Below are 26,507 nucleotides of genomic sequence, written 5' to 3'. Positions count from 1 at the left end.
GGATGCCACTCTGCTGGTTTTTCAAGTGGGACAAAGCATATGAACCCTTTTTAAAGTTGCACAGTATCCTGTCAATCCATTGATCTGATTTACCTAAGCGTGGTCCCACTCCCAGGATGAAGTACGCCAGTAGTATTGCCCACCCAACAGGCAACAGCGTGGAGCTCATGTTCTCATTTGTGTCCCGTTGATTCCCGAACCCCCAAACGAATCCGTGTACGTCACCAGCGACGACCGGGAAAGGCCCGGTGGGCGGAGCGGGCGGGGCATAACCGTCTTTTTCCCGCCAAAATTCCCGAACCGATAAAAATTACCCACCGCGAAGGAACCCCCGCACCCAAGAAGCGTCCAAGAGCTCCGGCGACAACAGCAAACAAAAAGAGAGAGGGAAAACCCTGTCCCAGGTCCGACCCTTGTTATTTCTTCCCTTAATTTATTGGTGAGTCGTTGTTATCGAATTTATCCTAGATGAACTGTCGATTTTGATCCAATCTCGGTTTCGTGACTTTGTTTTTTGCTTGTTGCTTTCTTTTGAGATCAACGGGGGATCAATTTATCTTTTGTTACGAGATCATAGGAGGTTGAGTTTGGATTCTTGGTCAATCGTTGAATCTGATTTGTCACTGGATTTGATTTGCATGTATGAGCAGCTGCACATGATTGCTGGCAGGGATTTTGGGTGCTGAGTTTTGATCTCGTTAGTGCATATGGTTTTGATTTGGGGTGGCTTGATGTTGTTTGTTTTGGGAGCTTTCGGGATTTATCGTATTGAATTTATTGCTAGGATGATAGATGGATGTTAAAGTGACCCTGGTAATCTAGGAGTAAAGATTGTTATAATCTTGCTTTTAGAAACGGCAAAGCTTTTTAATTTTTGTTTCTTGGATTATTGCATCCAAATTTGAATTTGCGATCTCTATACCATGTTAAGTTGTTGACAAACAATCAGATCTATTTTAGTGCGAACTTAGATTTTGGAACAAGAGGGTGCGACAAAAAATGGTGGAAGAGCTTCATGTTTAAGAAAGAAAGGGCTACCAGGAACCTTATCAGATACCTCCAAGTTATGGTGAAAATAGAGAAGAAAACATGTTTTGGCTTTGAAATATAAGCAGATGGAGAAGAATAGATGAGGAAGAAAGAAAAGGAGAATATGAGGTTGCATAATTTTTCAGAACAGAACTTTGTGCTCTGTTAGTTCTGTCTTGCAAAATTTAGAGCTTTATAGAGCCAACATACAAAGGCTGTTTAAAGCATAAATATCCACTCCTGTTGACTCTAGAAGTGACTTAGTCCATTACATGACCAATTTAGTAACTTTTGAGTTTTGACACTTACACTCTTCAAATATGACTCTTTAAGATGATAAGTTCCTGATTTCCACTTCAAATAGATTGATGAAAAAGTATTTGCTATAATTTAACATAGTTTTGGATTAGCTATTTCTCTTTCAAGACCTTGATATCTTTTTCACTCTAAATGAATATTTAGAGAAACAGTGACAAGAGTCTGAATTGAAATTTTGAAAATCTAATACTCTTCTAGCTTGCATCTTTTCACTTCCATGCTATCAAAATGAAAGTTGGTTATCTGATCCATCTTAAAAAAGGTGTAGATATTTTTAGGTTAATTAATAAAGTTAGAGTGTGTAACTTGTAATGTTGAATTTTAGGAGCAGTAAGAAATCCCCAGAATAGAGGTTATAATAATGGATATGAAAAATAAAATTATATATTTTAAAATCTCCTTAGAGAAGGCATGAGGTGCGCATTCCAGCTGTGTTTCTTTAAAGATTTCAACATTCTCTCATGGCATACGGATTCTAATGCATGAATCTCTTGATGCAACAGGCAGATATGAGTTTTCAGTGCATATGCTACAAGCTGAACCATCAAAATAAATTGTCAAAGTGACCTGTCTCTTGATGGCCATCGAAATGCATCAAAATTAATTTGAGGTCATTCTGGTGATCAGATTTTGTTCAATATTCTGTCTAATCAGATAGAATCTCTATAGAATATTTATTTCTGATTTTATTGATAACAAATTCATATAAAACTTAGTCTGAATTCTGAAATTTTCACAAACTGTGGACCCCTTACTGCTTCAGAGATTATTGAATCAGAACAGAATTGGATATTCACTTTGTTTCATAATTTGGCAATTTATAATCGTCGACAAAAAAATCAACTTGTCATGAATTTTGGTATCGACACATATAGAAATTATTCAGCACATTTATTTTATTAATATTTGTTGACTTTCTAATATAGTTGATTTGACATGATTTTCTATTTTGATAACATTGAGAGTTTACGTAACCTTTAGAATTTTTCTTTTGTGGTTGCTTAACTAATAATTGGCCCCTCATCTTCCAGAAAATTTAATAGGGCCTTTGCATGCAAATGTAATGGTATAATCTAAAGTTCCTTATTTCCTTTTTCCTTTGGTATTGTCACTTGAAAATTCACATAGTAGATTTGCCATCCCAATAAGTGTTGTTTGATTTTTTTGGCTACATATGATGATTGGTATTTGGTAATGAAGACAAGTGTGTGAAAACTGATTTTTTCTGATAGATATTCTTCCTGCAGCTGTAAGCAAATCAATATACTTTTAGATGCCCAATTTTACATACAATTTAAGCACCATTATGCAAAAGTGAGTCAGCTTAATGGATGATATTTATGGACAAATAGAGGTTTTCCCAGAACACTTCCAGGCCACAAAAGCATCTGATGACTGTCTCCAGACAAGGAACTCGGTGACTGATTGTTCATTGAGGTTTAAATATGTCTCTGATAACTTGAGCATATTTTAAATCTATTCACCTTTTATGATATTATAGCATTTGTATGGTTTTTGATTACAGACCTCATAGCCATTCGTGGGCTGTAGGAAGAGTAATGAGAGCTGCATCTTTGCTGAACTTCTTTTCTCTACCACGTCTTCCTTGGTCATCTGGCAGTGATGATGATGATAAGGTTAACCTGAGTGTGCTGCATTATACATGCATGCCCGCATGCATATATTCTTTTGTTCTAATTGTTGCTAATTATTTTATGTCTTTATTTGAGATGGTGGTTTTGATTGTGCAGATTGTACTAACTAAGACAGAAGTAGAATCACTTCGATCAGAAATCACAGATGCGGAAGAAAGAGAAGCTTATCTGAAAGCCCAGTAAGTTCTACTACACCTTCCTATTTGTATCAGATGAAAATCTAAGTTCAGTGGCCATTTTGGGTATTTTGTTTTGCCTATTCTGGGTCTTATCTTCATGTGTGGGTCCTTAAGGTAATGTTCTGAAATTCAGCTTTGGAAGTGAATGTTTTAGATGGGAAGACAAGTTTGCTGTTCTCTGGGTAATAGTCATCTTTCACTTCCAAGATTTAAATCTGACACCAAAGTTTCTCCTACCAGTCATTTAGGTGTTTTAGCATCTTATGGTAGTTAACCGGATGGTGCCATAGCCACAGTATCATTCTTATTTTTTTTTAACATAGATAAAATTGGTATGCGTCCGTGATTTTATCTTCGTTCACCTTGGAAAGCTGAGTGCAGCTTAAAGTCATAAACTCTAGTTTTATGAAAGCCAAGGTATGCTGTCTTGGTATCAGGCCCCGATTGGTGTCCCCTTGTACTATGTTGATGCGCCTTAGTACCGGAGCCAGTTTGATGTACCGAGTGTCAGTATGTCGCTGTACTATATATCATTATCGAACTGCTATGGTACAGTACGTTTCGTATCATTTAGCTTGGTATGGTATGACATATCTTGTTATGAACTACATGACTTGTAAATTATTAACCATGAAATGCTACACTGGTGGCAGATATATCATAACTTGAATGACTTGATTCTTTTCCTTTCTTTCTTTTTTTCTTTCGTTTTGTTATGGGGATTATGTAACATTCTAATTGGATGTGTTGTATATCGACAATAAACTTGAAGGCTTTTTGCTACTTGTGGTGATTCTTTCAACCCAATAGATCTCATCCTTTCCTTCCATTGTGCATTCTCTTCCTTCCCAACAAGTACCTTCGTAATGTTAATTTGCCATATATTGGGTCAAAGCCTAGCATCTCAAAATCATCTTGATTCTTCCGTGTTGTCAGTGGGTCCTCATCCCCTTGCATCACCATGACTATTGTACCAGTTTTAGATATTATTGATGGGAATGATACCTCTGCCACTTCCTCTTTTCTCCTGAAGCCACTTACTTTTCCATGTTGTGAGGTGTCATATTTTCCATTATCGCTTTGGCACCAAAATGGCATTACTTCCTCCATCATGACTTCTTGCCAACCTAATATCCAGTTTTTATAAGTTTAGCTGCTCATGTTCTTGTCATTTGTGTTATGTCCAGGTTGGAACATCTTGATGAACTTTTGAGGCTCGCTCGGCTTTCTGGGTATCTGTATATTCGAACTGTACTGCCCGCTTATCCTCAGATTGGTTATCTTATAACTCTTTCATAATTTCTGCAATCATATATATATTCCACTGTTGTGTGGTAACTAATTATTTGTCTTCCACCTATGTACATAGAGATGGACACAACTTCCTGGAGAACCACCCGTAATAGATGATGAAGAAGTTGATGATTGGCTTCCCCGCTTTGTTGTTCTTCAAGGGTCATGTATCTTCTATTATCTCAAATCTACAGGTATCAATCCTTCTCCAAGTTTAAAAAACCTGTAATTTTTCTACAACCTTGTCATGCATTTAGGACAGCCATGTTTCAAGATCTTGGACCATCTTCAAAGGTGTTGAATGTGGGAAGTATATTAAAAAAAACTAATTACCTTGTAGGAGTTCAAATGATTCATATATTATAGAAGATGTCTACCGCACTTTTATTTCTGGAAAATTTTGCTGGCAAGGTTGACAACCATAAATAAAATGTGAGGAGATATGAAAAGGAGAGAGCAGTTGAAAGCTCTGGTATAAAATATGCATCTGAGTTATGTGTGCAACAATTTCAATTAGCAACTGTACGGTGTGTGGACATCCTATAATATTGGAACTGAAGCCTGGTAATGACAATAGTTTTAGATTGATGATGTTAGACTATTAGGAATCAATGTTGTTGCATTGGCACTGCAATTGCAAATATCCATGACAGATCTTCCAGAAAAATGATGTATCCATTATTGATTACCAGGTGCAGCTTGTTAACTAGTGTTTTTAAAAAACTTTTCATGCAGATTTGAGCCCTCAAGACTCAACATTATTATCTGATGTTGTTGAAGTCGGTTCACTACCACCCCAAGACTCCACATTAGATGTTGTTGAAGTTGGGTCACAGCCAAGCTTGAAACAAGAAGATGAACAAAAAAGATATGCATTTTATGTTTTGACCTGTCATGGATTGCGATTTGAATGCTCAAGTGCTTCCAAAATACAGGTATATCCTTTTTTAGGCTTTTAGTTGTTGTAAGTGTGCCTTTTCAACCTCCAAGTTTTCTTTCTTTAACTGTGATAACTGAAAAGTGAGGCATTCATATTCTTCATTAGAAGGCTTACAAATCCAAAAGTAATTAAAATGAAGCTAAAAATGTAAAGGTTGTGTAGCTGTGTTTGAACATAGTAATATTAGGTTAGGATCACATACTCCTTGCGACAATTGTGCAGGACTTTTAGTGGTTTTTGTAAAATAACATGTATTACCATGCTTAGGTTTGTGAGTTGAGTCTGTGCATATATATCTCTACCACAAAAGGTGCTGATCAAGAGGTCAATTTTTTCTCTCCTTTTATGTCATGACTCATTCTCTGGATTAGTTTTCCCCTCCTCCACGGTGATAGTATTTATGAGAGTAAGTTTCTTTTCCTATTTCTAGTCAAGCCTAATTTGGACCAAGCCAAAACTGTGTCATTTCAATCGGCTTGATAACCTTGAATTAAACTAAAACCAATTCAAGCATCTATCAAGTTGAATTAAAGTTTAACTTGATTCTAACAATTTAAAATATCCAACGATCAAAGCTTAATCATAAAAATTCAGGAAAAAAACTTGAAATATACAATCAGATGTATCATCACCATACAAAACATGACATCCTAACTGGGTCATCACTTAAAGTTTAATGTAGTATCAGCCAATGAAACATTTACTTTACACCCAATTTTGAGCCTTATCGAGCCAAGCCTGAGAAGCAAATTTCAAACTCAGCTCAACCAACTATGAGCCGAACCTGACTGAGCTTATAGTTGAGCAGAGCTCAAGCCGAACTGAAGCTTCTCAGATCAAGGCAATCCTAATGCTGTCAGAACCTTTGGAGTTTATTTGATCTCTGCTGTTGGTTGATACTTATTCTATGTTTTATCCTGTATGGGATAAGCATGGAGTGAAAAGTTGTATGTAGAAAAAAATGTAATGATACTCTCCATGTCAGTATCTGCAAATTTTTTTTTTGTGAGCTTAAATGGGACCTCTTAGCTTCAAAATTTATCTGAAATTTAACAATACCAACAGAGGTACATCGTTTCTTCTTTTGAATTTTATGCTCCTTCCCAATCATCAATAACCGAGATTTTAACTTTTCTTGCATGTTATAAATTATCAAATTGATAAGCCTTGGTCATGGTTACTGTCTTACATCACCATTGGATTACATTGGATTTCCAGTAAAAGAATTTACTCCAAACATATCAGTGTTGAATATATGAAAAAAAAAAAAAAAATCTCTCTTTTGGCTTGTTTAATGTGCTAACTGCATCAGGCACACCTTTAGCACATTTTCAGTGACCATTCATTCTTTTGATTAACCTAATTGGGTATCCTTATATGCAGCATGGTAATAATGTAAATGTCATTCTAGAAACTGAACTGTCTTTTGCTCCTTCCAGCTTGTAATTCTTTAAGTGTTCTCTGTTTTCAGGTGGATTCATGGTTGGCTGCATTAAGAGCTGATTGCAAGTTTGAATCTGACACAACTCCCCAGGACTCGATCAAATCATAGCAGGTGCATGTGTTGTGATCATTGTAAATATGTTAGTGAGGGCTTGGATTTAATTGTAATTTTTTATATTATTGTGCAATAAAGATGTTCATACAACTAAGGATAACAATGTAATGGTCCATATATGTTCACCACTTTATTGCAAGCATATCCTTTTCTCCCAGCTGGGTGAGATATGTCTTAACAATTGTTACTTGTAGGAGCCAAAGCATGTACAAAGTGTTCTAGTTACATTCTTTCATTCGCCAACAAATCTTCATATACTTTACATTTAAAGATTTGTATGGTGGAACTATGGAATGATTAAGGTGTAGCATTTGTTTACTCTTTTACTCAATAATTGGTCCATTTTGAGCAGGGATTGAGAATTAGCCTGTGTTCTGTATACAACATTGTCCCCCTAGACCTGCATATCCACAAGTGATGAGACAAAGCAAAAGGATTACACCTGAAAACCTAAATTCAGTTTCAGTTGATGATTGCTTAATAATGGGAAACCGACATAAGAATGCTAATAACGAACTGATTTCTGTCTGATCTCGCAGAGTATCATAAAATGATTTCGAAATAAATAAATCGAGTAGATCACTTTCTTTTTTGGCAGCCATCTCAGAATAGAGAAGTTTATACCATATTCTGCTTCACAATTTTCACACATGCAGTGTGCATGCTTTACAAACCCAAGATCCTTTCGCACATGGACTATTAAAGTTTCCCTGCATAAAGCCTAACCCAGAAGAAGCATCAACGAGGACATTGCTCTATATCATAGGTGCACTTTTTGTCACTCTTTAACATGGTTGGAGGGACGACAGATCCGAAAAATAATAGAGGCATTCTCAAATGCAGGTTTTTTCAGTATTCTGCCCATATGTATGTGATACTGGTTTGAATCCGAAGTAAAGTGCTTCGAAATCTTTTGTCAGTTTCCAAAGCAGGCAAGCAGCCCGTTTTTAAATACAAAATGTTCCATAAGTGGGGACTGTTTCCATCGGATTGGAACAATTTATTGTAACTGCGGGAAAAATGGAATTCACACTTACAACTTAATGGAAAATATGAACTTTCCAGAAAGAGATGAACATAATTAGTGCCCAGAATTTGAAAATTAAATGTATATTCTATCTCCAAAATATGGGTGATTTAAATGATGAAGGGGTTAGACTATAATGTGCTGTGATTTTCTTTGCAATTTCTCAGCAAGGGCAAAAGGGAGCAAGGCTTAAAGCCGTACCATTATTCTATGCATTTCTAATCAAGAGAATCCTACAATGACATTCAATGTTCATGATTTTTTTTTATAAAAGAAATCCATTCTTAGCTTGAAACTTCATGCCTAAGACATATTTCATTCCTTGATGTCATCTTTTGAGCACTGGATTTAAAAAGGAATTTAGATGCCTGCCTGCTCCCATTTTCTCACAATTCAATCATCTTGGTTTGCAGTAATAGATTCTCAATTGCTTCAGAACATTATAGGCATCCAACTAACTGATCCTCACTGTAAGTTGACAAGCTAACTTATGATAGCAAGCCCCTATTTCTCAGAATTGAAACTAAGATTATGTTTTTTAATACTAAGCTTTAATGATAACATTAAATATTAATCACAGCATTAGCAAGATATTGTTTCAAAGTTTACCTTAAAGTTCCCTAAGAATGATTTTTTTTTTTTTTCCCTTGAACATAACCATATGAGAAATATTATGATAATATATAGGTCCTATTAAGAATCCGTTTGTATACTTAGACTAAAAATATTATATAATTCGTAAGTTCGTAAAATTATTAGATTATTACAAGCTGAGTTAGTATAATTATCTCAATATTTTAGGGGTGGAGTCCAAATCCCATGAGGAAAAAAAAAAAAAATCTTCCTGTAATTGTGATGGAAAAGAAATTTTTTACCTCGCTTGGTAAAATATTCCATTGTAATGGCATATCTCCATGCGGCAGACAATGAACCAACAAAAAATTAGTGATCCAGCTACTTCTTCTCGTGATACTCGTGATTGGTAGAATGAAGCTCCGAGCTCAGATCTATCATGTCAACCATCACACCACACATGCCTTTTCTTTTTTTTTTTTGATAAGACACCACCCATATGCTTCAATGGGAATTTTAATAAACAGATTTCTGGTCCGAACATTTCAAGTTGTTGATAACCGTACCTGCATGTGAGTTTCCAAGCGGGCCCTCGGCCTACCAATTTTTTTTTTAGACGGCATTTTCACGGAAATGTCAGCAACTTTGCCATGGATATTTCCTATCGGGATGTGAAAGCCGCCGACAGTCCGTTTGCTTTTGTGCGACGGTAGCTTTTTTCCGCATTTGTAGTATCTTCAAAGAAAATTGCACATTAAAATTGATGGGTAAATTAGATAAATCAAGTCAAGTTGATGACCGATCCAAATCCAACCCAACAAAAAGTCGTTCCCAATCTTAGACCCAATCCACTGACAAATCCAGCCATCATTCCATCAAAACAAACCCAGTCTTATACCCATAAAACATAAACCGGGCTCAACTACCCTAAAAACAAAGCAGGCCCCACTAAATTTAAACTAGTATATAAATTAAAAATACTGTCACTGCTCAATTTGTATAATTAATGATAATTAAAAATTAGCACATCATATTAAATTTATTGCGATGAAAAACTCATAATACTATCCCATATAAGTTAAAATCTCTTTTGACTCGTTATCAAAATAGATTAATGATGTTCTTCTGTCTACACCACAACATATTCTCAGATAGGAATTTGCTCAATATTATGGTCAAAACTTATAATTTGGATGGATGAATCTCCTCTCCCTGTATATTGAGATATTGTTCGCTTTGATTTCTATCATTATGCTATGGGATCTCATGATTTTGTCTTTAAAAAAATATCTTATGGAGAAAAAAAATTCATTTCATATAAAATAGAGCTTCTATTAATTTAATATCAATATGAGATTAATGGCATCCTCTCATCTATACCACAACACAACTAAATAGCAACTTATCAATGAATCGAGCAGTGATTTGCTTTATCGTTCTTTATTATTTTTTATAAAATAATACAAAAAATGATGAAAAAAATTGATATTTTTTAAATATTTTTTAAATTACATACCTTGACGAAAAAATTATATCCTATACTACCGCACCATATGCTCATGTACGTCCACTCTTACAACTGCACGTTCTTGCAGTAGCGTGCCGAGATATATATATATATATATATTATATATATATATATATATATATATTTTTTTGATGAAAGGAGTTCATAAAAACAAACGGTGGTGATTGATAACGTGCATGATCACAGTATAATTTCATCAAGATAAGTTTGATATCCTGGATCATCTCAACACGAAGCCAACTAACGAATGCCGTCCACGAAAACGTTACGTTCCCACGAGGCTTGGAGGCCCGAATCGATTCGTCCGCTTCTTAGAAATCTGGCATATCGGTAACCGCACCAGTTCCCCCGGCGATATCCGCCAGCCACGCGGACGACTCGAGTAGCAGGGCCACAGGATTCTATATATCTTTAAATGACCCAAATACCCCTATGTTAGCCCCGCTAGACCATACCGCTTTACGTGATTTGGGCGAAAACTGTAGGGGTAAATAGTCACAAAATGGCCCAACCGTTGTCGTGGCATCTCACGGTGGATCCGATCCCTCCGGAAGCTTAAACTCCCGGAGTCTTGGGAGCCCAACCCTATCATTGGCGGCGCTCGTCGTGGTCGTGGTCGAAAATGAGCTCCCAGGTATACCGGTCGGCTTCCCGGACGGTGAGGGCTCTCCTTTCCGCTTCCCGGCGCTCTCCACTCTTGTCCGGTGAGTTTGCTGTGGGTTCTTTATTGCTTCCTTCTTTCTTGGTATCCACCTTCTTGGTTCTGGATGTCAATTTCCGATGTTCTGTTTTGGATTGAAATTTGAGTCGATCATCACTGGCTACCTGTGGAGCCACGTTGCATGAGCGTTTGTTTATCAGGGCGTACTCACATGGTTATTTTTGTGGTTAATTCTATTCCGTGTTGGAATGTTTAATGTTGGTATGTTCGATTATGCTAAAGTCGACTACTTGTTTCAGAAATTCAAGCTAAAATAGAGCACAAGAAGTAAATGCGAGTAGTCTACTGGGTTTATTTTTTGAAGGGTTTTTTTTTGATAACATTAAAGTGTGAGAGTTCCTCGACAATCATACCAAATGGTATAAAAATGGCTGTTTGAATGACTGGTCAGTTGCTGCTACGTTCTGTTGAACCAATTAAACATAGAGCTTGGTTGTCTAAATGCTGTTCTATTTCTAAATTGTTGAATGGCTACTCGTTTCCTTTTGTTTTTTAAACAGTGATTCAGTGATATTGTAAAGAAAACTGAAATTTTGCTAACCGCATAAATGGCATAAGATTAGTTAGTGATCCTTCAGTTAGATCGCAAATCACTAAAGTGCCAACAATTCCAACTTTAATTATGGGAAATGTTTTTCTGTTTAGAAGGGCGAACCGTGGCAGCAGCTACAATAACCACACTTGGAGGAAAGGTGCCTTCATTTTATGAGAGGGTTGATTATAAGAACTCAGCAGGGGGATGGATTTCTGGTGTTCTTGCTGTTCCTGCTGCAGGTTGGTCTTTAAATTTATCCAATACACTGCTTAGCGTATCTCTTCTATAGTTTACGTTTCAATGTTAGGTTTTAAGACTTTCACTTCTTTGGTAACTTGACATATCCTCTCTCTTTTTTTTTTTAGATTGCATATGGCTTGACATATCTTTATAATTTTGGTGGAACTATTGTTGTTCAAGTTATTATTTTAATGTTGGTTCCCTTTCTATGCGTTGAGAGTCTAGGCTCTATCCCCACATTGTTTCCTTGGACTTGTGGAGAATCGTTGTTTTCTCCATAGATAGCTAATATTTGGTTCTGATCTTACAAATGCGGGTGTTTTAGGGAGTGATATTATAGAACTGTATCTTTTATTATTGATTTCAAATTTTTATTTGTAGCTTCTAAATCAATCTTTATAGTTACATTGAACATATTAATTTATGTGTATACACTTTCTTCATGTCCCAGCATACATGCTTCAAGGCCAAGAGGTATCTGCTGCAGAGGTAATATCATCAGTTAGTCATTGTTAAAATTTCTTCTTATGTGCTTAAACTGCATTTTTGTATCCCAATTAAATGACCATTTTCCACCTTTTTCAGCCAGAGCGCACATTCATTGCAATTAAGCCAGATGGAGTGCAAAGAGGACTGGTAAGATATTTTGTCTCTTTTATGTGGGGAGAGTAGAGCTAATATATGGGCATCCACAGGACAACCTAAATATGGTCGTTGCAGACCAGATGACCACCAAGAGCCCACCATCCATGATTTGGATTGTTGGATGTAATCTAATATCTCCCAACTGCTTATTCTAAAAAAAATCATGTGATTTGGAGATCCCTAGCCTATGATCTGGTGATCAAAAATTTATATTATTTAAACTATCCTTTTTTGACCACTAGATGCATGGTGATGCATATGTTAAAGATTTTCAAATCATATGGGTTTCTTTGATAGTAAGCAATTTAAAGATAGTAGATTACATCTAATAGCTTAGATCATTGGTGCTGGGTTTCTAGTTGTCCGGTTAGAACTGACCTCATTGGGAATGTTGTGTGAGTGCCCACATATTAACTCCGCTCTCTCTCTTTCTCATATATCAGTGCATGAAAAAAGCTATATATGTCTAAAATCAAGTTCTGCAGATAAAAATTTGACTCAATCAGCATAGTCTAGATAGTGTGCTGTGTCACTCCAACATGCTGTCTTTCACATTTAAATGAATTAGTTTGTGTTTTCTATCTGTTGATTTTTCAAAAAGTGATACTTTCTTTTTATAATAAAAGAAGATATGAAGTGCATGCGCATAGCATATTTCTGCCCATAATATATATATATATATATATATATTATTATGTGTGTGTGTGTGTGTGTGTGTGTGTGTGTGTGTGTGTGTGTGATCTAATGCATTTTTGCAGTCTATATTACCAGTTACTGTGGTCTTATGCTTGTCCCATTTGTTACCAGCTTTACTATATGTAGTGATGTGCTAACAAATCGATTGCTTAGCTTTACAGCAATGCTATTTTTTTCTTGTTACTCTGTTTTCTCCTTGGTGCTGGTTATCACTGCATCTTTTTTTTGAGCGAAAAGTGATTGTTGCATCTTTCCTGAATGCTGATGAACTTGATTGGTGTTCCTTCGGGGCTGCTCCTTCAGTGTTAGCTTTTGAAGTGAATAAAACTTTAATATTTTAAAGAATCTATGATCAAAATGCTTCCCTTTCCAAGGATGATAGAACTTGCCAAGTTAGTCTATTGATTTAGATTACTGATGAACTTGATATCTTTCCGTTGATTCAGTTTTTTGTATGACATGTAAGGGGATGGTTGCTTAATTATGTTTTTTGGGTTCGTAATATCTGTATTCAGACATCTGAATTTTTGATTCCTTATGTTCTATTACAGCACACCTGATAATCATTGTATTTTTCAGATTGCAGAGATCCTATCACGATTTGAACGGAAAGGATATAAGCTTGTGGCCATTAAGTTGGTACTTCCTTCCAAGGAGTTTGCTCAGAAACACTATCATGACCTCAAAGATAGACCTTTTTTCGATGGCCTCTGTGACTTTCTTAGCTCTGGCCCTGTGCTTGCCATGGTAAGAAAATGTGAAATATATATTTGTGCTCTAAAGATATTGATGTAAAATACTTGTCTATTCTCAAGTAAAGAAATTTGTCCTTACTAGGTTTGGGAAGGAGAAGGAGTTATAAAATATGGCCGAAAGCTAATTGGTGCCACAGATCCACAAAAATCTGAACCTGGAACAATCAGAGGAGATCTTGCTGTGGTTGTTGGAAGGTATTTCCATGAAACCTATTTGGGATCCTTTGTTTTTCATAATCTAATCCTTTCTTTTTGTTCAGTTTGAGTAGAAATATTCTAAAATAGAAACATTGAAGTGAATGAAGCATTACAAGATTTCTATTTATTTTTCAGTATCCTTTGTAGATATTACACAGGCTAATATTTGGAAAAAAAAAGTGTCACTATATGATATTCTAATTGAAAAGAATGAATGAAGTTAAGGAAACCATTTATACCTGCATTATCTTGGAATAAAGTAGTTCAATTTGCAGTGTTATTATATTACACATTGCTTGTAACTTTTAGTAACCAAACTTAAATTATAATTTGGAATAAATCCATCAATGTGTTGTCATCTCGGTCCTTGGTGCTGGTACTGGTCAAAACATGTTAGATCTGTTGAAGTCTTGCAAAGTTAACTAGAAAGAAAAAGAAAAAAAAAAGAAAAGCAAAAAATAGTCTAAGGAGCATATTTTATGTCAGTGAAAACAAGAGTATAAGGTTTGTTTGGCTTAAATTATGTGTTGGTGAAACATGATTGTTCCAAATTTTTTATGTCATTGCCTTTCAAAAAAATGGAGACGGATGACATCAAGTCCAAACATCACCACAATTCAGTAGCATGGCGTTGATGTGTTTCGAGTGTTTAGTAGAAATGAGGCTCAAAGTGACAAATTAGAAGACCATTTTGTGGAAGGAGGAAGACGATGCAAAGATAGAGTTACCTTAGAAAGTTCTCTGCCTTCAATAAAAGCAGTCTGCTGTTTTCATGGAGTTCTCTTAGGGGGAAGTTGCTTTTCTCGAAAATTTATGAATGTAGGATTCTCAAGTTTTTCTAGGAGACTTCAAAAAAGTGGTTTCAAGGCCTCTATGAGTTTCTCTATTAAATATGATCATTTATTGTAGACAAGGAGTTATTTATTTGGAACATAATGCGGATGGCATGACAATATGATATGAGATTGTACCAGCAGAAAGAGAAAATATAAGAAGAATAATGGCACAAGTTGAAAAGGAGTTTAAAAAGCAGTCCTGCATGTGCTATTCTGCATAAGAATTAAGACTTCATGTGTATTTCGGATTTCCTACAGTGGAGACACATTGGTTTTGTTTGGAACCTGCAGCACTTTCTTGTTGGTTGTAGACATAAAATGGATTTGGAAATTGGATGTATGCTGTATTTAAATGTATTGAGACATTTTATGGAAGAAAGATGTGGTGTATCAACATTTAACGGAAACATGTTTTTTTTTTTTTTCCTCATAGTTGGACTTTTTAAGTGGACTAAGAATCAGCATTCTTTTTGAGGACTAAGAATTTTGTCTATGGAGGTGGGCCTTTTTGCTTTAGGCATCAAAAAACTTGCAGTGAAGGCATTTTATGTTGTTTGGGCTTCATTTTTGGTATTTAATCATATGCTGGTCAGTTTTTTATCTGTAAGTTAGCATGCATCCATTTTTTTTGGTTTTCTTACATGTCTGTAGGTTCTCTGGTGTCTTATCGTAGTTATGCTATATTCAAGACTCAGCAGCCTGGGACTGAAAACAGAGTTCAGTTTTTGGTTCTGTGGACCCAGCAGCTTAAATTTTGGGCAAATAAGTGAATTTCAGCTGAGCAAGGATATGAACCATTTCTAAATATTGTTTCCTGCAGTTAATGCTTCTGGGCCTTTCATTTCAGTACACAAGACAGAATTCTGATTCATAAAAAGTGGGTCAAGGGCAGCTTTTTGAAACAACTTATGAGGGCAGTCAGTCTGGCAATAATATTGATGAGATGATAACACCTGGGATGATAATAAATTATGATGAAATATCTTTTGCCAACGACCCTTTCATTTGATGGTGGTCAAGGCATGTTTTCTTCCAGAGAAAGATTATTCATCTTTGTATTCTTGCGTGTGTTGGATCTTCTATTATTATTTTTCTGCTTTCTTGACAAAAATCTTTTGGTTTTCTATATCTGCTTATATAACTTGGGGGGATATCCCAACAATTTTTAATCAAATGCATTGTGTGATTACTGTTTCAATGCATGCTGTTTATATTTGAACATCAATTTTGAGTTTTGTGTATGACTTCATTTCATTTCATCGCAGGAACATAATTCATGGAAGCGATGGACCTGAAACAGCCAAAGATGAAATTGCCCTGTGGTTTGAACCGACCGAGCTAGTTTCCTATACTAGCAACGCCGAGAAGTGGCTCTATGGAGTCAACTAACCAGTTTCTTGCTTCTCTGTATTTTCCTGCTGCTTCTGAGCCAGAAGAGGTTGTCATACTTGCAATAAAAATTTTCCATTGGTCGGCCAGCAAAATCCACCTGCTGGGAAGTACTCGTCATTAATAAATTGTATCCTGAGATGGGGTTGTGGTCCATTATCAGGACGCTTCCTGCAGGTTGTTAGGGTATGTAACTTTGGCAATAATAAGCTGCACCATTAACATTCATATAATCCTTTGTTATATTTCATCATTTACTTGGTGAGTTTCTGTTCTATATCTTGAATTAGAACATTGACACCTTACTGCATAGGCCGTGAGCTCGATGACAGTATTTATGTGTGTATGTATGTGTGCATAACTGCTACCTGACTAAAACTTCGTGTGGCATAACACTAGATTATGGCAGAGATCTAATTCACAGTGGCGAGCTATTTTATAGCCAATGGCTGCATATTTTCTAACATCTAATCGCTAAGATTTCTGTGTTTTATCCCTGTCTTGAGAAAAGGATCAAGAGTTGTTGAAAATTTGTGCTCTCATGGTTTATAAATTTGAGGTAGGTGGTTTCTGAAAATCTTGTGCATAGTTTGAACTAATTCCTAGACAACTTGTAATTCCTATTTAAATCAAAGAACATATGATATGCTTGACTCTTCATGTTCGGACCTTGGTCACTTCTTTTTTTCTTATATTATTTTTGAGGTCATTTTCCATTTGAATTCATGTGGTTCATCTATGTGGCATCCATGCAGAGTTTAACAATAGGGCATGCTTTATGGTGAGGTTTTGCTACGTTGCATGAATATTATATTTTAATATACTAAGAGTATGATCCGGGACCGTTGCGTGTAGTTTTGGAAAATTAGTTTTCAATATTTATTATATTACTATAAATTTAATCTTATAACATCGTTGGTATTATTTAATATCGTTATAGTATTATTATAACATTCTAATAGTATTATTTAATATTGCGATAGTATTCAAAATATTAACATTATAATATAAGATATCACTACATAATATATTTTACTTATATTGTGTTCATTAAATAATATAATATATGTTATATTATAATATTTTAATGTTACTTTTATTTATGAGGAATTAGAATGGGTGGAACTAGAAGGTTGCCCATAATTTGGGTCAGTATGGAACGCAAGTCTATAGCACCAACATCTAGTAACTTTACCAAGGTAGCTGGGACCCTCCTGACCTAACTTTATTTGATATAATAATAATTTGGGCCATATTAGAATGAAGATCTATAGATAAGCATGGATCTCGAGTCAAGATCCAATCTCCAATTAAATCAATAATGTATTTCAATAATTTGGAGCAATCTTGGCAGACTCAAATGGTCTCATTTAAAGCCATCAAATATTTGTTCAATTGTCCAGGTCTAGCCCATTAACTTAGCCCAGATCCAAAACTGGACCCATCAAAAAATAAGTTAGATTCTAGCCTAGAACTAAATATAAATTTGATCTTATCTTTGGTCCAAGTCCAGCGGATGAAGACCCACCCGTTCATCTGCCGTAGCCTGCAACCGCGAACTCAAAAGCCACCCCAGCCTACCGTCTACCGCCGGTGACGTGGGAACTAGCCCAAAAGTATGATGATAAATACAACTCCATTTTGAAAAGATGCACCCCCTTTTCTCATTTGCTTATCACCTTAAAAAGTAACGAAGGGGCGAAGGGCGGTGCGCCTGTTTAAAAGGGAAACGAATATTATGTGGATCTCAAATTATATGAAATTCTTATCAATAATGACTAAAGTCGGTGAAGCATAGGTTTTACGCATCGTAGGTCCGCCGACTTCCCGGCCAACGATAAATGGTTGGACTTGACGGTGGTCCACGACTATCGAGCCAATAGAGGGAGAGGGCGTGCGAGCGTGGGTTCTTGTAGAAACCCTAATTCGTGTTCGAGGAGCTACGAAAATTTCGATCCCCGTCCCTTCCCTTCCCTTCCCTTCGAAGGCTTGGAAGCCCTAATTCTGTGAGGAGCTGCGAGGAATTTTCCAGTTTTTCTTTTGGAAACCCTAGCTCGTCGAGCGAGGAGTTCTCTTTTTCCTGCGGATCCGGTGAGTTTTGCCGTTCCATCGATCTAACCCTTTTTCTACCTTTTTTTTTTTTTCGTCTTCTTGGGATTAAAGTGAAGATATTCTTGTGCGACTTTGTCTGTCTTTATGTTGTATTGTTATCATATATTCTTTTTCTTGTGGATCCGGTCAGTTTTGTTGTTCTATCGATCCATCCCTCTTCTGTTTTTTTTTTCCCCCTTTTTTTTTTTTGCGTGTTTCTTGCTTAATCTGAAGATATTCTTCTTCGACTCTGTCTTTCTGTATCTTGTATCATTATTACATACAAGCTTGTTTCTTGGAGGAATTATCCGGAAACCCCACGTTTTATGACTTTCTCCTCTATGTCGGTTTTCTTTTTGATTATTAAGTGATAGAAAATGTAGATTGATTAAAATCTCTGAGATTTTGTTTCTTGAGCATAGTTATGTGAAGAACTTAAAGTTGGTAGGGCTGATTGATGGGGCCCTATGGGATTGCTGTTGTAGGGTTTCATATTTTAACCTCCTCAGAGCATGGGATGGTTTCTTGTTTCGATTCTTCGATCTATTTGTTCTATTGGTTTGATGAAGGGATAAGTTTCGGTATTAATTTGTTTTCAAGATCATGGGGCAAGATTGATTCTGTTTTACCTTTTCTAGAATATGCATCGATTTAATGTTTATTGTTAAGTGTCATGGAGAATTAATGGGAATGATTTGAATGGATGGTGCTGAAAAAACTTGGCAGATTTGATCATTGTTGGGATTCTGGCAAATATTATCGTTTCGAGTGGGGAAAGAAAAATTCAAACTAATTAGTGATCGCTTTCAGTAAAAAGAGTGTGATTCAATGCTGAGATTCAGTGTGTTTTGACTCGTTTGTATGTGTGTCTATCTTGTTATTGGTCAAAGATTGGTGTTATACTCCATGCTCCTCGGAAGAGAGAAAGTTCCAGAGATGTTTGAACATTGCTTAAAATGAATTACCCTGGCAGTCTTGTCGCCCATATTTGTTGGTAAAAGTCCTGGATGATTATTATGATGATGAACCCTATATTCTTTTGAGTCGAGTGTGAATAGTGTTGTTATATGTTCTCAAAACCTTTTGATTTCCCAACAATAGTGCTGCAGTGCTTGGGTTGATGTGATCTGTGAAGGAAAGTGTTCTTGGTTTACTAATTGCAGTAAAGAATATGTCTTTTCACTTATTAATGATTATCGGAAAAGCATGTCTGATATCATCAGATAACTATCTAGCAACATTTAAGCAAGACTGGAATAATGTCAATTAAGACATATCTTATCATGTAAAATATGTCATTCTTTTAATAGGCATAAGTGTCTTCATTAGCAATATAAATATGATGCTTGCAAGCTGTGAATGTGAATGTTTGGATATATACATGATTATATTCTGGTGAACTATGCTCGGTGTAGGTAAAGATTGAGTGAATATTTTGTACTAACTGGATTTGCGTTATTAAGAGCATAAGGGGAAGTATGAAAGGATATTGTGTCATGTAGTTCTTAAGAATTCCTTATTTAGAAATTAAACGAGCCATTACACTTAAGTGGTTATTCTTATAATTTTTTTCTTTTTATTAAGGTTCTAAATATTTATTTATGAGTACTCTGGGGAAAAAAAGACCACTCCAATAGAATCTTGTTGGCATGCATGAGGTAAAATCTTATGGACCAGGACTATCCAATGGAAACTTGTTTCTTTGTGAAAAAACATTCATCAAATACTATCTCTTTTTTTTTTTTTCTATTAAACTTTTTTTCGAATCATCACTTGCATTGTATCTCCTATTGTAAATTTTGCTGGGGGATGGGATCAGGATGTCCATTAGATAATTCTTTTTGATTCTTGAAAGATAAGGTCATCAGTCAGTAACAGCTAATTGGCATCATCTGCAGGTGCCACTTTCTTACCATTATTGTATGTAATCGTAAATACACCTCTGTATCTGCAAGACTAATAGATAAAGGAGGGAGGTGTCGGGCGCAGGGGCATGGGTTTTCAGTGTCCTTTTTGTGGTGAATACAAAGAAATCATCTTTGCTTCTCCAACCCCACACCTTGCTTTCAGGAAAAAAAATAGAAAATAGAGAAAGATGTTAATATGAGAGAAACCTCACCATAGATGGCATAAAGCACTCACCTAATCAATAGAAGATTCCTGTGATCAATCTTTGTGGAGAAATTCCATCATGGTCTATCTTTATGTCATCACAGCTGCCAATTTGTTTTTTTTCTTCTCATTAGCCATTCTTGATTCCCGTTACTCTCCCCAACTTGTGATAGAACACTTGGTCAAATGAATAAAAATCCAAAAACATGAGATCTGATCATGTGACCATCATGCGGTCATTGAGACAGGCTCAAAGGGGAGAGAGAGCTAGGAGATGGGGACATGAAGAAAGTTTGCCCAAGTACACCAATCCCAGCTCGGCGATCTGATTTTCTAAGGCGAGCAGGGTAAGGTGTCTGCAGAAGGAAGAGGTCTAGGAGACAGATGTGAGGAAGGGGGCTCTGCATACTGGTGAACTCATTATCCTTTTGGGGCTAAGCAGAGTAAGTTGTCTGTGTAAAGAAAGTAGTGCTTACTACTTTCTACTCTTGTATGCAGGCATACAAATTGTCCTTGAACACATAATTCTATCTCCTTTTCTTGATTGTTTTGTTCAGTAATATCACATGGCTGATACATCTTTATACATGTTGCATTAAATGACTTATATTTTGTTTAGTATGTATCAACTCTGTTGTCTCACAACAAAAAATTGATGATGCACGATGTGCTTTCCATGCCTCTTCATGGTCACTCTTATGAGACTGCTTGTGATTGAAACTGATGCCTTTTGCTTCTAATGCGTTGTGCCATTTGATTTTATTAGTACTGCTTCTTATTGTTCTTTTATTTATAATTTCCAGATGGCAGCTAAGCCACTAACAACTGAAGCAATTGCTCTTACTGAGAAGAAAATGGACATGACTTTAGGTATGCTTGTCACTATCAACCATCTTGCATGAAATTGCCCAAGCATTATGACAGGCATAAAGCTGTCTTTGTAATTCAATGCCTTTATGCTGGTTGTAGATGATATCATAAAAATGTCAAAGAAAAACACATCTAAAGGGAAAAGACCTCCGAGACAGCCAGTGAGTGATTTGTTTTTTTTGAAGGATTCTATTTGCGCAGAAGCTCCTCTTTTTCATGAAAGCAGTGCAGCTAAAACTTTTGTGTATGTAGATCAAAAGCCGAGGCTTCCAGAATGGCAATGCTTCCCAGGGTAAAACTAAGGCTCAGCGATTCATGGATTCTAGGTCATCAATTAGACAGGTAAATTACTATAAAACATGTTCCTGTCTCAAGTTTTTATTTTCCTGTAAAACACTAATTTTTTTTTTCATGTCTTTTTAGGGTGTGCTTGCACAGAGAAGGTCAAATTTTCGTGGGAATGAGTTTCCTGTAACAACAGAGGTTGCTAGGAGGGCTGCTGCCATGCCAATTCGTAACAGGGGGGTTAACTGGAACAGGCCAAGGTACTAATGTTTTATACTCTTTCTGTAGGCTTCTTTTAACTTTTTTTTTTTTTCTCTTTTCTTCGTTATTCTTTTCTCAACCCTTCTATCTACCTGTATTCTACAGGTAAACCACGGTTTTTTTCTGTACATTTTGGGAAGCCTTCCTCATGCATGCAATTGAATTATTACGGTTGTTAGTGGGCCATGGAGGTGCTAGATGGTTCAAATATAGACGAGATGGCTAGTTTTTTTACGGATTTCACTTCTCAGCATACAAGATGAGATGTCTCATCTCCATTCTGTTGTTGATCTTAGACCTGGGAAATGGCACTTACTCAGAATGCTTGCACTGCTTCATTTTGGACATATTTCATATATATGTTGGGGGGCGTATATGCAGTTTGAGCAATGCCTGAATAATTTTGGTTGAGTAACTGCTTTAGTTTAATGATTAAGAGCTGTATCTGGTTCACATACAGGCAATGCTGGTTAAAATTATTTGCACACTTGATGTTTCGCTATTGAATCGTAGAGGATGAATTGGAATTTTTCAAAATCATCCTTGTCTGCACCTGGGAGTTTAATATTTCATCTATGATGCTGCCGAATAATAGATTTTTGGTATAAGGTTTCATCTACTGACTTCGAAGGAAGCACTTGGATCTTAACAGTTGAAGTATGAATTTTGTTGCATAAGTCTTTTTTTTGCATTTTCTGAAGGGAAGGTATGGTGTCTATGACATGCTTCTGTTACATCTACTTATCTCGGATTCTCAGATCTCTTACTGTTCTTTAAAGATTTGCTACCGTCAGATATAATCAGTTTCTTCATGTAGACCTCCATGATGGTACACATTCTGCATACATGAGTTCTGCAACATTAGTTGTTTATTCAAGGATTTGGACTTCAGGACTTTTGTCGTACATGAGTTTAATTTGTCTCTCTGAAACACATGACTTGTCTATCTGAAACTCATGAGCTTAATTTATAGCATCCTCAGAGCTGTAGGAGTTGATATTGGAAGTTCTCCAATATTATACTTGAGTCACTCCTTAAAAGTTTCTAGAGGAGAGTGGATCTGCTGTCACTCCACAGACACGTGAATCCTTATAATGTGTCAATTTTGCCCCTTGTATCTTGAGCAACCTACTGGGTTAAATGGTGGTAGATAAACATGAAAGTGACTTGTTATTCTGAGTCACACCTCTAGTTAAACCCCTACTTGTTTAAAAACTTGAAGATCATTGAATAGAGGACAATGGAGATTTCGGGTACAATATTTAGATCGGCAGGTGTATTGCCACTGCAGGTGCACCTGAAGTGCTGGCAGTTTCAATTCAGACGTGGTCTCTCTATTATGCAAAGTAATTTCCAAATTGTTTGTAGGAGTTCATCTGTCTTTCGTCTTTCTGAAGCCCTTTGGTTGCTGGGTTAGTACTACCATCTCAATGAAATGTGATTTGGAAGAACTCTAATATGAGTTCAAAGAACTTTGGCAATGAATGACGGTGGACTTAGTCACTGATGTTATGGCATTGTTAGCACACTTCTATCTGGCTGCCAATATGTTAGAACGTTGGACTACCGGGAACACATTCTCCATACATCTATATTTCCGAATAATGACAAACTGCCGATTATGGATGTAAGTGAGTCTGGCCATGGGAGTGAAGGCAGAGTTACAGTTTCTGGGCCGTTATATCTGGTTTATTTAGTCTCTTTCTTATCATAACTTGCTTTTAAAAGATGATGGTAAGCAAACTTCAAACTTTGTGGAGGATGATGGTTCCGTATAGGCATGAGAAAGATATGCTTTTATTTTCATCCACACTCTTGCAAGTCTTTTGTAAACAGTGATGTTGAGTTTAATGTTATTGTTTCTTATTGCTAACAATTGCTTGTTGAATCAGAGTTGCAGTTGCATCAGTACAAAGGAGGTCTGCTGCTGATAGCTTTGGTGGAAAGGTAATCCTAAATTTCCAGTTACCTCGAAAATGAAATGGGCAATGGATATCCTGGTCCACTTTTGATATCTGATCTATATTTAGTAATGTGTGTCATATGGTATGCATGATCACTTTTCACTAACAAGTCATTTCTTGTCAAATATAGTAGTTAACATAAGATCAGACATTGTGCATGTCTCATCCTTCTATTTTATAGTAACATTAATATTATAATAGTTGTGAGAGAAGTTTTTGAGTTTTGTTCAAATTTGTGGCCTAAAATGACTAATTTTGGTGGTTTTGGTTAGTTTTGGCTGAAAATGACTGAACTAGCCATGGCGTCTTTGTGAAAGTTTTATTTTTGGTTTTTTCTATTTAATTATGTTGTGATATATCTTTATTTATGTACCCTTTGCCCTTTTGAAAGAGCCTTGTTGTAGTGTAGTACTTTATAAAGAGTAAATACTAATTCGAACAACTCAATATAAGATGCTGCCATTAATAGTAATGGTGCCTTTTTTACATCATATAAATGGAACATTCTGAACTACATTTACTTGGTGAAATAGTCACTCATCAAAAAATATGAGAAAATAATGCTCAAATTCAATATAAAGATTTGAATGAACTACGCATTGACAAGCTTTGCAGTTGCTAGATGAAGTGAACTTTCAAACAATTGAAGTGTAATATTATATATATATATATTATATATATATATATTATATTTGAGGGAATAAGAATTGAAATGTAATATATATATATATGTGTGTGCATGCGTGCATGCGTGTTGTGTCTTGCAGTACAAGATACCAACATACTTGGTAAATTTTACTTAAAACTAAGCATATAAGGTATATATTGCAACATACTCAAGCATTAAATAAAACTTGTTCTTGGTTTTTTTTTTTTAATTTTTCCTTTTTCATTGATTTCTATTATTGAAGTCTTGAAAGTTGAAGCTAATCATACCCACTAGAACCAAAACTTCCGTAGCTCAACCAAAAGGTCCAAAACTGAAAATGTAACCAAGTTTTCAACTTTGGTTGTAAGATATGTTTTGCAATTGTTCAAGATTTTCTTTCTGAACTATGGCTTGTAAAGTGATTTAATTAATCTGATAGTAAGATGGTCCTTTGTTTTCAACGATTCTTGAAAGCTGCAAATCGATTCAAATTTTCAAGGACGGGACTTATTTTTCCTCTACAAATACTAGGCTTGCTGTAGAATGCAAGTTTCATGCTGGTGTTGTTGTGGGTGAATGACATTCTTATTCGATTTTCCAACTTGTTTGTGCAAAATTTAATCATTATAGATGGTGGGGATAGTTTTATAGCTTTTCAATTTCAGTTCTCTTTGCTGTTTTGATTCCATCCATGGGTGTGGTTTAAATGGAAGCTGGAGTATGTCTTTACCTGATGTCCATAGATTCTGTTGACAATATATGCAGGATAAGGTGGTTTCCAAGCAGAGGCCACAGACCTTGGATGCACTGTTTGCAAATATGAAGGAGCAGAGGATGAAGGCGACGTCCCAGCAGACAAACAATCGTAATGGCCGTCAGACTGCACCAATGTTTCGTGCCCAGTGGCGGGGCAGAGGTGGAGCTGCACCTCGTGGTGCTACCCGCCGGTTTGGAAACTATGTTAAGTAATTGAATTGGTGTTCCCTCATGTATGTTCATCATCTCATCAATATCCATCTTGTGCTGCAAAGTGATGCTTCGACCATGTTCTCTTTGAAATGGCCCTGTTGGTTGCACAGAAGATGTGGAAAGGACAGCACTACTGCTGCACTGTCACTTTATTTACCCTGGATTTGCATCTTTTGCAACTTTAACTGGTTGTGTGCTATGATGTAGTCAGTTTTTTTCCTTTTAGTGCAAATGGTTGACGAGATTGCCTTAAGTATCTGAATGAACCTTGACTGCAGTTTATAATTAGTTGTTTCCAGGATTCTCTTCTACTCCTTGGTATTGACGGATCAGAATGATTGTTTCCCGTTGATCCCCTTCAGCTTCTGTAATATTTTCCAGGCGCCAGGTGGTAATGGTAACAACGCTTGGGGAGCTGCTGCGTCAGCTGGCAGTATAATGTTTGGTTACCTGGGTTTAATGCTGGTATTGGGTTGGAATGAAGCTTCTTGGAGGAAGCTCTGATGGATCAGTGATGAGGAAATTAATATCCGCGGTGTTTGGAGCTATTTAGGGTCTCCAGCTTCTGTTTTCAAACAGAAGGGGGATGTTCATGCTCGCATGCTTGCCAGCGTAGGGAAGCAGCAGATAAGCTTGTATGATTGGGATGATAATGCTGGTAGCTGCACCATGTAAGCTAATAGTGATATTACCTGTGCCCACCTCGATTGACATCTTTGCTACTTTCAGAACCTGGTGGAATATAGTGTTGATTTGGAACTTGGAGGTGGTGCGGTATGATAATTTGTGCTCTTTAGTTGCATCGGACGGACAGGTTGTGCTTCTCGTTTCTAATTCCGAGCAGAGGAATCATGGTTAAGTGGTGCTAGTTTTTCACTGGTGTTCGATCGCTTGTATGGTTTGTTTTCGCTGAGCATTTCTGGTTGAGTTATTTTCAGTTGTTGCTGGCTATCTTCGTTCTCTCTCTCCTGGTTATATAAACAAGGGTACTGGGAAAATTTTGAACTTATTTGAGTGGGTTTTCCATATTTACCACGAGTATAAAAGAACGCTATTCGTTTATTGGTCCTTTCTGGAGAGCATATTTGTTCATTGTCGAGAGCATATATGTTCTTCATTTTGCACCGTGTGGGTGTGTGGTTTACTTGAACAAGAGCAGGCAGGACCATTATCACAAAACCTGCACGAGGA

General features: G+C 36.3%; 2 protein-coding genes across 4 annotated transcripts; both read left to right on the top strand.

Moving 5' to 3' along the window:
• Window positions 1-307: 307 nt before the first annotated feature.
• On the top strand, window positions 308-16,392 carry LOC105047333 (nucleoside diphosphate kinase 3). 2 transcript variants are annotated; one of them, XM_073259084.1, is made up of 16 exons: window positions 308-439; window positions 1,851-1,957; window positions 2,595-2,784; window positions 2,873-2,984; window positions 3,099-3,181; window positions 4,369-4,432; window positions 4,551-4,668; window positions 5,210-5,409; window positions 6,886-6,935; window positions 10,737-10,804; window positions 11,467-11,595; window positions 12,048-12,085; window positions 12,182-12,232; window positions 13,517-13,684; window positions 13,775-13,887; window positions 15,992-16,392. In XM_073259084.1, exons 3-16 carry the CDS (start codon window positions 2,675-2,677, stop codon window positions 16,113-16,115), a joined length of 1,428 nt encoding a protein of 475 aa, XP_073115185.1. In that variant the 5' UTR covers window positions 308-439; window positions 1,851-1,957; window positions 2,595-2,674; the 3' UTR covers window positions 16,116-16,392. The 2 variants fall into 2 exon arrangements, with proteins under 2 accessions (XP_073115185.1, XP_019706979.2); XM_019851420.3 differs by lacking the exons at window positions 308-439; window positions 1,851-1,957; window positions 2,595-2,784; ... (4 more) ...; window positions 5,210-5,409; window positions 6,886-6,935 and having other exon boundaries at window positions 10,645-10,804; window positions 11,470-11,595.
• A 1,574-nt stretch (window positions 16,393-17,966) lies between these two features.
• Window positions 17,967-25,569, top strand: LOC140858443 (uncharacterized). 2 transcript variants are annotated; one of them, XM_073259083.1, is made up of 8 exons: window positions 17,967-18,206; window positions 20,567-20,761; window positions 21,122-21,188; window positions 21,288-21,349; window positions 21,441-21,530; window positions 21,612-21,733; window positions 23,627-23,681; window positions 25,113-25,569. In XM_073259083.1, the coding sequence occupies exons 3-8, from the start codon at window positions 21,122-21,124 to the stop codon at window positions 25,314-25,316; spliced, it is 600 nt and encodes a 199-aa protein (XP_073115184.1). In that variant the 5' UTR covers window positions 17,967-18,206; window positions 20,567-20,761; the 3' UTR covers window positions 25,317-25,569. The 2 variants fall into 2 exon arrangements, with proteins under 2 accessions (XP_073115184.1, XP_073115183.1); XM_073259082.1 differs by lacking the exon at window positions 20,567-20,761 and having other exon boundaries at window positions 17,969-18,206.
• Window positions 25,570-26,507: the final 938 nt, after the last annotated feature.

Source organism: Elaeis guineensis, chromosome 6 (assembly GCF_000442705.2).
Source record: "Elaeis guineensis isolate ETL-2024a chromosome 6, EG11, whole genome shotgun sequence".
NCBI classification, from domain to species: domain Eukaryota; kingdom Viridiplantae; phylum Streptophyta; class Magnoliopsida; order Arecales; family Arecaceae; genus Elaeis; species Elaeis guineensis.
The sequence above is the reverse complement of the archived record's forward strand: the minus strand, read 5'-3'. Positions and strand labels throughout refer to the sequence as shown.